This window comes from Microtus pennsylvanicus, chromosome 19, assembly GCF_037038515.1.
Source record: "Microtus pennsylvanicus isolate mMicPen1 chromosome 19, mMicPen1.hap1, whole genome shotgun sequence".
NCBI classification, from domain to species: Eukaryota; Metazoa; Chordata; class Mammalia; order Rodentia; family Cricetidae; genus Microtus; species Microtus pennsylvanicus.
Genome location: NC_134597.1, coordinates 35,637,335 through 35,649,744, shown reverse-complemented (window position 1 = coordinate 35,649,744; position 12,410 = coordinate 35,637,335). Strand labels below are relative to the sequence as shown.

The 12,410-nt window shown below is 44.1% G+C and overlaps 1 protein-coding gene across 3 annotated transcripts; it reads right to left on the bottom strand.

Annotated features, from left to right (window-relative positions):
• Window positions 1-102: 102 nt before the first annotated feature.
• Window positions 103-3,037, bottom strand: Tmem139 (transmembrane protein 139). Of its 3 annotated transcripts, none has more exons than XM_075953466.1 (4): window positions 2,986-3,037; window positions 2,405-2,504; window positions 1,681-1,942; window positions 103-1,279 (listed from the first exon to the last, which is right to left on the bottom strand). In XM_075953466.1, exons 3-4 carry the CDS (start codon window positions 1,923-1,925, stop codon window positions 883-885), a joined length of 642 nt encoding a protein of 213 aa, XP_075809581.1. In that variant the 5' UTR covers window positions 1,926-1,942; window positions 2,405-2,504; window positions 2,986-3,037; the 3' UTR covers window positions 103-882. The 3 variants fall into 3 exon arrangements, with proteins under 3 accessions (XP_075809581.1, XP_075809583.1, XP_075809582.1); XM_075953468.1 differs by lacking the exon at window positions 2,986-3,037 and adding an exon at window positions 2,845-2,944; XM_075953467.1 differs by lacking the exon at window positions 2,986-3,037 and adding an exon at window positions 2,671-2,829.
• Window positions 3,038-12,410: the final 9,373 nt, after the last annotated feature.

Sequence of the window (12,410 nt, the reverse complement as noted above, 5' to 3'; positions counted from 1 at the left end):
GGCCTCGCCTCTACCGGGGCTCGCGCAAGCGCACACTGCTTGCCGGGACCCGCACCACCCAATGGGCAGAGAGGAGGCTCTGGGAGGAACGGGAAGGGGCGGGGAAAAGAGCGGGGCTTCTCCCGCCGGGAGATTTGATTGGTTATCGATTCCCGCGGAAACCGCAGCCCCCTCCCCTGGTACCTCCGGCCCCTCCTGCAATAACTACAGTGAAACCAAAGAGGTGTAGCTCCTCATTGTTCGCCTTGAACTTCCAGGGCCCGGATACGCAGAAGATGGAAAGCACTAGAAGGCGCTCATCTCCGAGCCTGGAGTTGCTCCTGGTCGCACTTATCCTACCTGATGGCCCCCGTGCTGTCCGTATTTAGATTTCTCTCTCCTATTTACTAGTTGTCCCAAGGCACGGTTATCAAATCGTGTGAATTGCCTGGTTTGTATTGAAAACAATAGGCACCGGGGTTAGGATTTGACTCGAATTATTTTTGTTTTTTTTTTTTTTACTAGCAGCTTGTTTTTGTGAAAACTCTCCAGCCCCCCTCACCCTTAGAGTCTCTAATTACCCTGTTATGTAATACCCCACCAGGAATCTAAGCGAGGTTTGATGAAACAGCTGTCACTCCGATGTACCACTCTAGTTTCTCTCTCTCTCATCTTCCACCTTACTCTGGAAATGCTGGACGTCAGATGGGCTCCAGAATTTTTCCAGATGAATCCAACTGCCACCCATATCTCAGATGGGAAGGGCTTTCCATAGTCTGCCTCCCGGCTGGTTTGAAGACCCCATCTATGATGTCCGAGCGGGCAAAACCAGTTTCTGATTAAGTAGATAGTAGGAAATGCTGGGCAGAGGAGCGCCGCGATGATAAGATCTGAGAACATGGCCTAGGGAAGTATCCATTTGTCTTCATAGAAAACATTGTCATCTTCAGGGTAAGCAAAACAGATGTCGTAGGCAGGGGGTGGAGTAGTGGGCTCCAATTTGGGGGCCACCCTCAAGCTTTGCAGATCGGGAGCAGTGGATGCAACTCGTGGGCCCCTAAGTCGAAGAGCTCCTCCAGGATTTCCTCTGCGAGACATTGTCCCCTCTGAGCCCACTCGTCTCTTCAGCCTTCCTGGGCTGGGCCTCTCTAGCTGGCTAGGCTGCGCCCCCTCAACTCCTGGGGCTATAACGACACTGCTGTAAGGGGGTGGTTGCTCCAGCTCTTGGAGGTGGTGCTGTGTTTCTGAGTCCATCACTACGGCCTGTTCATAGGTTGGTACCTCAAAAGCCTCATTGACCCTGTGGGAGGAGAAACACAGCCATTAGTGACTGCCTGAAAGGAGTCTTTTTTTCCATTCCACTCTGGCAAAAGACCCCTCTATTGTCTTCTGACTGTTGCTCTTAAATAATACCAGTGACAGAAGAAAGCAGAATCTAGGCTTAAGAAGGGCTTCAAGGGAATAAGGGCCTACGACAGTGGTTCTCAACAAGTGGGTTGCGACCCCTTGAGGGGGATCTCATCAGATATCCTGAAGACATTTATGCTATGATTCATGATAGTAGCAAAATTACAAAGTAGCAATGAATTAATTTACAGTTGAGGGTCACCACAACACAAGGCACTGTATTAAAGGGCCACAGCTAAGGAAGGTTGAGAACCACTGGCCTAAGGGCGTCTTCTGTCAGCCCACTTTCCTCACCGTGCAGTGCCTGGGGCCTCTGAATTCTCAGTCTGCCTTGAGCTCTGCCTAGATCGGAGGCTCCGTTCCACCACACAGGACAAGAGGCAGGCAAGAAAGCAGAAGCCAGCCAAGCAGAGGAAGAAATAAGCAAAAGGGGCAATGTTAGGCTGTATGACCAGTAAAGCCAGCCCCACAAGGAGCGAGGCGCTGCTCAGGAAGAGAAATGACTGTTTCAGTTTCTCCCACAACTGCCTTGGCACCATGGTCCCTCCCAGGGCACCTGTAGAGAGACAAACAGTTGTGTGTTAGCTTGTCACTGGCACCACACCAGGGCCAGACCCCAAAGTAAAAATATGCTCTTCTCTGTAGGTTCCCAGTTTTCAGTCTGAAACAAATGATCTTCAGGGACTCTGGGGGCTCCATCGTGCCCTTTAGGTTATCGGTGTGGAAAGCTGGGAACCTAGTCTGACTCAGCCTCATGTGAGTTTCCTATGCCTGGGCACTGCCTGCCTTCCCTGCTTTCTCTCTTTCCTGCAGTCTCCCTTCCAGCTCCCAAGTATACCATGCAGGATCCAGGGCCAGCTGCGCTGCCTGTGGCCTCAGTGCACACAGGCATCTCTGGAATCCAGGTGATCAGTCAGGCTTTTCACTTTTCCTGCTCTGGTCAGACCTCCATTCTTCTGCTCCCCACCCCCCACCCCGTATGACCCTGCTGGAAAGACGGAGAGCGCTCATCACTTACCTCTCAGCCTGACTTTTGCTGTCTGCCACAGTTGAGTCAACCCATGCTCTGGATGGAGGAGAATGCGAACCAAGACACAGCAAGGCCACAGGGACACCAACTACGTGAGAAAAAATCTTAGAAAGCCCTAAGGCAACCACCAGAAGTTCTAATAACTTTCCACACCCCAAGTAGTCCCGACCCAGGCCTCTTCCCTCAAGTCATTAAGCTCTGATTTCAAGTTTCCTGTCAGCACAGAGGCTGGGAGGTGCGTGGGAAGGGGACACCTTTTCTCCGAGGAAACAGCGACAGTCAATCTCAAGACAGCTCCCACCGGCTAGACTCCCTGCCACTTTCCTGAGTTCGGTGTAACAAGAACTCCCAGAAGCTCTCCTCCCAGACCAACCCAACTCCTGCGCCCTGCGCCCCGCCCCTCCAGGAGGCCTCAGGAGCTCGCTCACCTGTCTCCTAGGGACACAGAAAACCGGTCGCTGACCCCGAACTCAGCGGCAGAAGGCGGAGCCCACTTGCCCCACCCTCTCTTCTGCCCCAATCCTTCCTTCAAATCTAGTTTTTCTCCACCCCTTTCTCCCACGACTGACCTGTTACCGCTCCTCCTTAAGGCCCAGTTCACCCACCGCTAAAGCCCTGTCCCCTCTGCTTCTCAATGGCCTTTGTACTTAGGACCGGGAATTAGTCTTTCCCCGGTCTTACTCAAAGCAACTTGGGCGCTGATGGCAATCCTAAGCACAAAGTACTTTCTGATTTGTTTTGTACTTGTCTTTCCTGAACGGCTGGAGCAGACAGTGGTGTATTTCAATACTGGGCCCAGAGGGAGCCACGGGCGAAATCTGAGTGGTGCTTCAGGCCTCTGCAGTTAGTGTTTGTGGATCCTTTGTCTTGGAGAGTCGGAGGTGTGCTCTTGCTTCCCAGCTCAGTTAACTGGCTTCTTACAAATCCGAGTCCTTACAAATGAAGACTGCTTCAGAATCTGCACTGCATAACCACGTCCTTCTTTTCTCTGCTCCAACTTTTGCTTGGTTAAATAATACTCTCTGTTTCTTTACTGGTCTTCTACTTTGAGTTTCTCAAGAGAAGTGATTCTATTCATTCTTCTTCAAATCCCCGAAAGTAAGTGGATTCTTGACACTGGGTAGCTTCACTCTGTTGGGTTTCTGCCCTGCTCTACTGCTCTAGTTGTGCGAAGGGCCGTGAGACAGAGAGAGAGGTGGCTGGGGCCCTCCTGTGTCCCAGGGTCAGAACCCAGTGGACTCTGTTCCTTTGCTGCGTTAGCATTGGGCAAACCCAAGAGAGGCTGGAACACAAATATAATCCAGGATCTCCAGGTATGGTTGAGGGGACCCTAGACAAGACTGATAGAGAGAGAGAGAGAGAGAGAGAGAGAGAGAGAGAGAGAGAGAGAGGATTCGTGAATGAACATATCTGAGTAGTGTATGTGGGTTGTGATGGGACTTCTGAGTGAACCTCTGTCAGCGCTTGCTCTGGAACAAAAGAGGGGGCATGGCAGACTGTCGTGCCCATGTGAGGTGTATCTGTATATACAGTAGGAATGCGGATAGGGAGGACAACTTGTAGTTATTTTGCTTGTACCAAATATTTTGTTTGAGCCAGTTTCCTTACTATTTAGCTCATATGAAGAAAGTATAGCTGGAATCCAGAATTAAACCCTCAGTTAATACTTCAACAGAAGGAAGTTGGTAAGGAGTTTCTGGTAAGTAAGTTTTCTTAAGGTGTGAGTTTGGGGAGGGAGAGGAATGGGGTAAGAGGCAAAGGGCCAGAGGGTGTGGGTAGGAGTGCCTACAGCACCAGGTCCTGGCTTTGCTTCTGAAGTCTCTTGGCCGCCAGGGGAGGCTATAACCTTGAGATCTGATAACTGTGATAAGCACTAGATAGAAGTCAGAGAGTCTGGACCGTCTGCAGCCTGTGTCTTTAATACCCTAGCACTAGATGTGTCAGAGAGTCTGGACCGTCTGCAGCCTGTGTCTTTAATACCCTAGCACTAGATAGAAGTCAGAGAGTCTGGACCGTCTGCAGCCTGTGTCTTTAATACCCTAACCCAGTAATTTGAAACCAATTGCATTAGTTTCAAACAGTTCGAAAATATTTAAAAGATAAAGAAAAAAAAATAAAGATTAGCAAGTGTCTTAATACCATGTGAAAGCTTCGTAATTCTAGGATGTTCACAAAACAGACCATACTCTGTTTCATGCTAGTAAGCATTCATTACTTTACAATTTTAAGAAGTTTTAGAAGTTAGGTGGGAAATGTTTCTTTTGATGATAAAGTCTTTACTAATTTCTGTTAAGGGATCAGACTCAGGACCTTTCATAAATCAAGCATACACTCTGAACTATCCTCAGCCCCATTAAGGTATTTCTAAAATCTATAAAAGATTTAATTGAATAGATACACCATAATTCTGTTAACAGACCATTCTGAAGTTTCCCTCAATAATGGCCAGCTGTTTTATCCATGTTTATCACTAAAATTCATGCTAGAGGAGATAGCAAGGAGGCTAGAGCTTGCCAGGGCCGGAGTAAGGGAGGAGCAATTTTTAATGGGGTTCTTGAGTAGTGGCAGACATTCTAGTATGAGATGGTAGTGGCGACTTCTGCGCTTCAAAGACTACTCAGGGTAGTGAACATCTTACATTACGTTCTCCTAGTTTTTATGGATGGAATGATGGATTCTGAGAAGTGACTAAAATCTAATGTAAGTTTTTGTTGAGAGACAAAGAGAAACGAAAGTTTTTATTGCCCAGAACACAAAAGGCCAAAGTGTTCTCCAAGGTTTGACTTCCCTTTTGTTTCTCTTAGCTTAATGTCTGTATTGGTTACTTTCTTGTGACTGTGATGAGATGACGGCTAAAGTGGTGGGGGGGCAGGATTTATTTTGGCTAAGGGTTTCAGGGAAAGATGTGGCAGCAGGCACTTTCTTACACCTGAGTAGATCAGGAAGCAGATGGGAAAAGGTGGGGCAGCAGGTGCTTGCTCATGTCTGAGTGGATCAGGAAGCAGAGAAAGAATGCCGGTGTTCATCTAATGTTCTGCTGCCCCTCCTCTCATTTTTGTCCTGTGTGGAACCCCAGCTCATGTGATGGGACTGCCTACAGTCGGGGCAGGTATTCCCTCTCTGGAAACACCTGTCAGCACACCCAGAATGTGCCCCACTAATGTCCAAAGAGAATTTTTTCAATTCAATCTAGCTGACAGAATTTACCATCATAGTATCTTTAGCCTTTGACAGATCCTTCTGTGTTCCAGCTATTCCCTCTTCCCGCTATCCTCACTTCATCTCAGGGGACTGTCGTAGGGTTTCTATCGCTGTGATAAACACCATGATCAAAAGCAACTTGGGGAAGAAAAATTTTATTTTATCTTACAGCTCTCAGGACATACCCTGCCACTGAAGAAAGGACAGAAGCTCAACACAGGAGCCTGGGGGCAGGAACTGAAACAGAACCACGGAGGAGTGCTGCTTACTGGTTTGCTCCTTGTGGATTGCTCACCCACCTTACTTTCTTATACAGCCAGTACCTCCTGCCCAAGAGTGGCACTGCCCTTAGTGAGCAGGGCCTTCCTACATAAATCATTAACCAAGAAAAATGCTCTCATAGACTTGCCCACAGGCCAACATGAAGGAGGCATGTTCTCACTGAGGTTTCCTCTTCCCAGATGATCTTAGATTATATCAAGTTGGGAAGAAGAAAAACAACAACAAAACCATTACCACCACCAAAACCCCAAAACAAACAAACAAACAAACAAACACCAACCAAGATAGGGATGATGGAGTGAGAAGCAGATGAGAAAATAAGTTGTTGATGTGACTCCAGGCAGGGAGATGCAGCTGTTCTCTGCTGTGTGTTTATCTCTGTGGCCTCTTAGGTCTGCAGGGTTGTGGCCGTGAATCTGGATATTCTTTATAACTGTGGCTAATGTGTAAGGTGCTTGGTGTGTATTGCTCACTGTTGTTGAAAACACAAAGTAAGAAATTCACAATATGTATAATATGAAATAGTTACTGTGGTAATTTCCCCTTTATGGATGAGGTCAGAAACTCAATGAATATAGAGGCTGGGATATCGTTCAGTTGGTAGAGTGTTTTAGCCTAATGTGTATAAAACCCTAGGCATGAATGGTTGTAGTGGTACATGTCTGTAATTACAGCACTCAGGAGAGAAGCAGGAGAAGCGAGAATCCAACGTCATTTCAAATACAGAGAATTCAAGGCTACTAGCTTGGGCTAAATGAGACCCTGTTTCAAATAAAACAAGGAACACAACTTTCTTTCCTTCCTTCCTTCCTTCTTTCTTTCTTTCTTTCTTTCTTTCTTTCTTTCTTTCTTTTTCTTTTCTTTTTTTTTTGGTTTTTCAAGACAGGGTTTCTCTGAAGCTTTTGGAGCTTTTCCTAGAACTAGCTCTGGTAGACCAGGCTGGCCATGAACTCACAGAGATCTGCCGAGGGCTGGGATTAAAGGCGCGCACTGCCAACGCCCGGCAGAACACAACTTTATATAGTCACTAATCTGAGGAATGATTAGATGAAATATTTCCTCTTGTTTGGCATCATGAGAGTAAGCTGGTATGCAGACAGCAAGGCAACAAAGGATATTACAGGAAAAAAATAAAGGCACTACCATATGAGTCAGAGTGAGGAAGTGATGGGTGTAGTTCTCTATCAAGATACGATCTTCCATCACTTAAATAAGACTGAATGTCATAGATTCAACGTTGATGGATCCTCTGAAAGGATGCTGCAGTTTGGGCGTAAAGTAGGACCCCAAGTAGTCAATGAGGGGTGAGCGGACTGGCAGATGCTGACTTTATTAAGAGATTGATCTAATGATGAGTTAAAAGATGAATAAATTAGGAGGAAGGGCCTTGTTTAAGGAAGTGGGTCATGGGAGCATGACTTTGAAGGATGTATTTTATCCCTTGACCCTGCCTTTATCTTTCTTGCTGCTTCTTGGCCACTGTGAGATAAACAGCCTCCTTTGCATGACGGATGTTTTGGCCACCTTTCCTCAGCCAGCCTAAAGTAATGGATTCAGCTGACCTGAATCTTCTGAAACCATGAGCCCAAACAAACCTTCTTTAAGTTAAGTTCTCTTTGCATATTTCGTCACAGTGAGAGAAGGCTTACTCACACATCATGTATATATTTGAATAGAAATTATTGATTCAGTCTACATGAGACCCTGTTTTAGATAGAGGTCTTGTCTGGTCTTCAGTCCCAAGCTTGCTGGGTATGGCTCATTGTCGTTTTAATTCACTGAAGGATCTAGCCAGTTCAGATGAAGTGATTACAACCAGTCACACCTCTTCCTGTTAATTCAGCAGGGCTTTCTTCTTCGTTAATCCCTTATTGCTCCCTCAGAGCTGTAAATCCTCCAATATGAAGGGCAAATACATGACCTCACCCACAAAACAAGGCTTCTGGTTGCATGACACTCACAAGGAAGGAATGGCAGGGAAAGTGGGGTTTAGGCAGCCAGTCTAACTCAGGTATTCACCAAGCCACCAAAAGCTTTAATGGAATTTGAGACCTTGATCATGGTTGTGGCCCGGTAACACCAGCAGAAGGTTAGCACTGGGTTTATTACAAATGCCAACAGATGGAACGGAGACATGGAGCCAGGAGTAGAGGCACAAGCCTGCAATCCCTAGCACTCTACAGGCTGAAGTAAGAGATTCATGAGTTCCAGGCCGGCCTGAGTGACTCAGTAAGACAGTGTTTGGAAAAACATAAATAAATAAGTAAACAAGCAAGTAAGTAGCAGATTAAAGAGTTGTATATACAGGTATCCCTAAATACCAACAAGCATGGCCTTAAAATAGCCTCAGGGTCGAGCATGTAGTTTAGAGACAGACACGCCTGATTTCAATTTTAATTCTGTCACTTAGAGACACTTCCAGGACTCTGGGTCGGTTTTCTGAGTGTCAGTTTTGAATGCATAAACTTGTGAAAATAAACAACCTCCACCTACCAATGATTTCCCACCCTATGCCTTCCTCTGATTTGGAACTGCAGCTAAAGCTGGAATTGAAAGCAATGGGTGTGTCTGGTAAGGCCAGCAGATGGCACCATCTTGTCACTGGAACCTGAGTTCACTGAGGAGCATTTGTTTACACTGTAAGAGCGCCATGCTGACCTCCCAGAGGACCTGCCCAGAGAAGTAACACATGTGATTTTGGTCTCCAGGGTCTTGTGATGGAGACAGAATAATAAGAAACCCATGGGATTTAAATGATGGTCTGAGAAAGTATCGATGTGGTATATTAACAAATCAAAAATCCCTGTCGTTAAAATATAGTTGTTTCAGATCATTAAAACAATCTATATTTATGGTATACTATTTAATAGTTAAGAGAATTTTGTAGGAGCCAGCCATGCTAAGCTAAATATGAACAGATCACCTAAAGGAAGTTCTTTACTTCCAACCATTATCACCTGCCAGAGTAGGCCTCAGCCATTGATAAATTTAATAGAGGCTTGAGTCTCAGTACTTTATTGTAGTAGGATTTGGGCATAACATTTGGAGGCTAGTCCCAGATCCCCCAAGCCCACTGGGACTACCACCCACAGAGCTCTCAACTGGCCAATAAGTTTTCTGTGTTTTGTTTCATGTCTCATGTCTGTGTCTCATGTTTCATGTCTTTCTGTGAGCAGACCCAGGAACTGTAAGTGCCTGTAGACAATCTGTGGATGCACAAAAAGATCACAGGCATGGCGCATTCTCAGTTCTGTGGTGAGATACATTGGTAGCATTCTCAGTTGAGAGACACGCAGGTAGCATTCTTGATTCTGTATAGAGACACACGGTAGCATTCTCCTTTCGATAGAGGGGTGGGTCACACCCGCAACAAAGCTTGAAGCTGTCGTCTTTGGTTTGGTTTGGCACCATTGTCCTATTCATTGTCCGGTGTGTCTGTGTGTTGTTGTGTTTTTGTCCTAACTTAGACTGATGCTGACAATATGGGACAGACTCAAATCATGATTTCTTTGACTTTGATATTGTGATCACTTTCAGGACTTTAGAGATAAGCATAAGCCATAAGCATAGGGGTGTATTTTCCTAAAAGGGATAAAACAAATAACCTCTACCTGCCGCCCTAAACATTTCATGAAAAGGAGCCAGCCTTGTCCCCCAGCACCAGGTTGCTGCCGGATAAGGTTCTTGAGTGTATGAGTGGCTGGGCTTTGCAGCCTTGTTACAATGTAGCAAGGCTGCCAACCACAGTTGTAGAGGGAGGATGTACCCCAATAGGATTTCAAACACTGAACATCTGGGATTAATAGCTATGGCTTAGAGAGGTTAACCATATTTTCCCCAATGCTGCAGACCACTCTGCCCTCTCCCATGCTGGTTCCCTCTGTCTGCCCTGGGGGCTGCGGGCCTCAACTTCTGATCAAGGACTCTGGCTATAGGTGTTAAGATGCAGTGGCTGTGTTGTGATACTATAGCCGGACTTCCGTCCACCAGCGCTGCTTTGGTCATTCAGATCCAATGTGTTATAAATATCTGTCATAATTTAGAGGGGCTGGTTACAAGTTATTATTGGTTAATGTATAAAAACTGTTGGTTTCAAATGTTACACGCTGGTACAAGATTTTATGTGATGTAAATTTAAAGGTTTTTTTTTTTGTTATAGTATATGCATGTTTCTGTTCTTGTTTAAAATATTGTAGCCATACAGCATATCATACACCACTGAGGAAAACCACAAGAAAGACTTCGGCAAGAGTTTTTATGTTGTCTAAAAAGCGAGAGATATTTTGGTATGTTGTCTACAAAGCAAGAGAGATTTTGGTATGTTGTCTGGAAAGTGAGAAAAAAAAAGCAGGAGACTAAAAATATAAAGAAAAGAATAAATTAAAGGTATATAAAAGTTATAGAAGGTCAAAAGGGATGTAAACTATGTTTGCTGTGGTTTTTTCATACCTGCAAATACTGAATATGCTTGTTTTGTTAAAAAGTTTGTTTATGTAAGTTTTCTTGCAAGCATGGAGCTAAGACAGAAATGGTCTGGCTATTTTGCTGTCTCTGCCACCCATCACTGCTGTGGCCACATTTACAGGCCTGACTTCAGAAATTTATCACTGAGCTCTGGTTACTGAATTTGGGTTAACAGAAATTCAGATGACTTTTTGGTATAGATAATGTTAAGACTGCTATATGCTTTTTTTTATTATTAAAAAGCTGGCTCTAGAATTGAATTATGTCTCTTCCTTTATTAGACCCATGTTTTATTCACTTAAAATCTATACATGGGTAATTTAAAAAAACCCATAATGTATAATTCCATTTTAAATTTGGATTACCATTTTGCTAGAGTTAAAAAAATGGATGCCACATGATATCACCACCATCTTGATTGGCCAACGTGGAGTGGGCCAAACAAATCTCCAGTATAGTTTGGATTGCAATACACAACACAGGCAAAACTGCAGTTGTAAAATAGCAACGGAAAAAATTCTGTAATGGGAGAATCACTGTAACATAAAAAACTATATTAAAAGGTAAAAGCATTAAAAATATTAAATAGTGTTTTAAAAATATATTTCCTTGTTCAAGGTCTATTCAGGCTTTAAAAAAATGTATGTTAGTCTCCTTGTCTTTGCTAACTTTGTTGGGTTTAAGCTATTTGGATAAGTTAAGTCATAAATTTTTGTATTGATACTAAGAGGTTTGGACTTCCTCTTTTGGGGAAATAATGTTGTTTCTATGTTAATCACTCTGGGGTAATTGGAGATTCAATGGACTTGTTAATGATACAGAACAAAACACTCACAGGGAAACTGGATGAAAACTTGTTCAACCGGTCTCCTTGTTAACAACCTTATTTTCAGCTCTAGCAGGCTTCTTCTTATCAACAGACTGATGGCTTTTGTTCAAGAACGGGCCAATACTGTTCCACTGATGGTATTGAGGTTCCAGTATCTCCCCTTGAGCCCCTGGACAGACAGGATCCATGATTGATTCCTGTCGTTGGTACTTGTGAAGGAGGAAAAATGTAGAGCCCAGAGCAGCTTTCCCAGGACAACTTGATACACACCTGGCAAAATGGGTTTTATAGATCAGCAGAAAGGTAGACCTGAGTCTCAGTTTGCCCTAGGGCAATGCTAGCTCTTAGATGCCCTCCTATTCCCATTTCACCTTGGGATCTGTTCCTTGCCTTTGCAGGAGACAGCATTAACAGCTAGATATAAACTTGTTCTGTGTTTACCCTGAGAATGACTAATTCAGTTTCTTTATTAGCTTTAATTCAAAATCATTACAGAGTGGAGTTCTAGTCTTGTAAAAGCTGTTAACTTATTATAGACTGTTAGGAAATACAAATTAGTCAGTCATCTTTAAAGTACTGATAAATTAGTTACAGAAATAAGCCTTATTTAGTTCCCTGTATATGTTTTTAAAGTCAAACTTAAAACAAACAATAAGAAACAAAGTTTGTCTAATCAGACATATGTAGGCAGCCCTCATACTTCAAAGATCTACAAAATATGGCATTTAAAATAATGATTAAAAAGCTTATTATATTAGACAGAGACTCTGAGATCCGAGCAGTAATCCAAAGTCTCTAAAAATATGAGACACCAAAAAGTCTCCACCTGGATTATGATGACGCTGACCACTGGGCGAGATGCTCTAGTGCAACACCTGCTGACAGGACCCGGTCCAGACTGTGGACAAACAGCAGGACATTGGAGAATTGATTGCACCACTTTTACCTAGACAAAACAAAGTCAGTCTTTTCCATATCCCTCTTCCACAAAAAAAGAAAAATTCACCTTATGGGCCTAGCTTAGACAGTAAGACCGCTGTTCTGGATACTTCTGCCTCTAATGGTATAGAGACCTGGGTATGACTAACTGTATATGGACTCTGATCCCTGTCATTTGTAATAGATTTGAAATCTATTTGGTTTGTACTCAGACATAATTTATTTATCCTTCTGAGATCTCTGATAGTATTAATGGCTAGAGCAGTTATAATGTCAGTT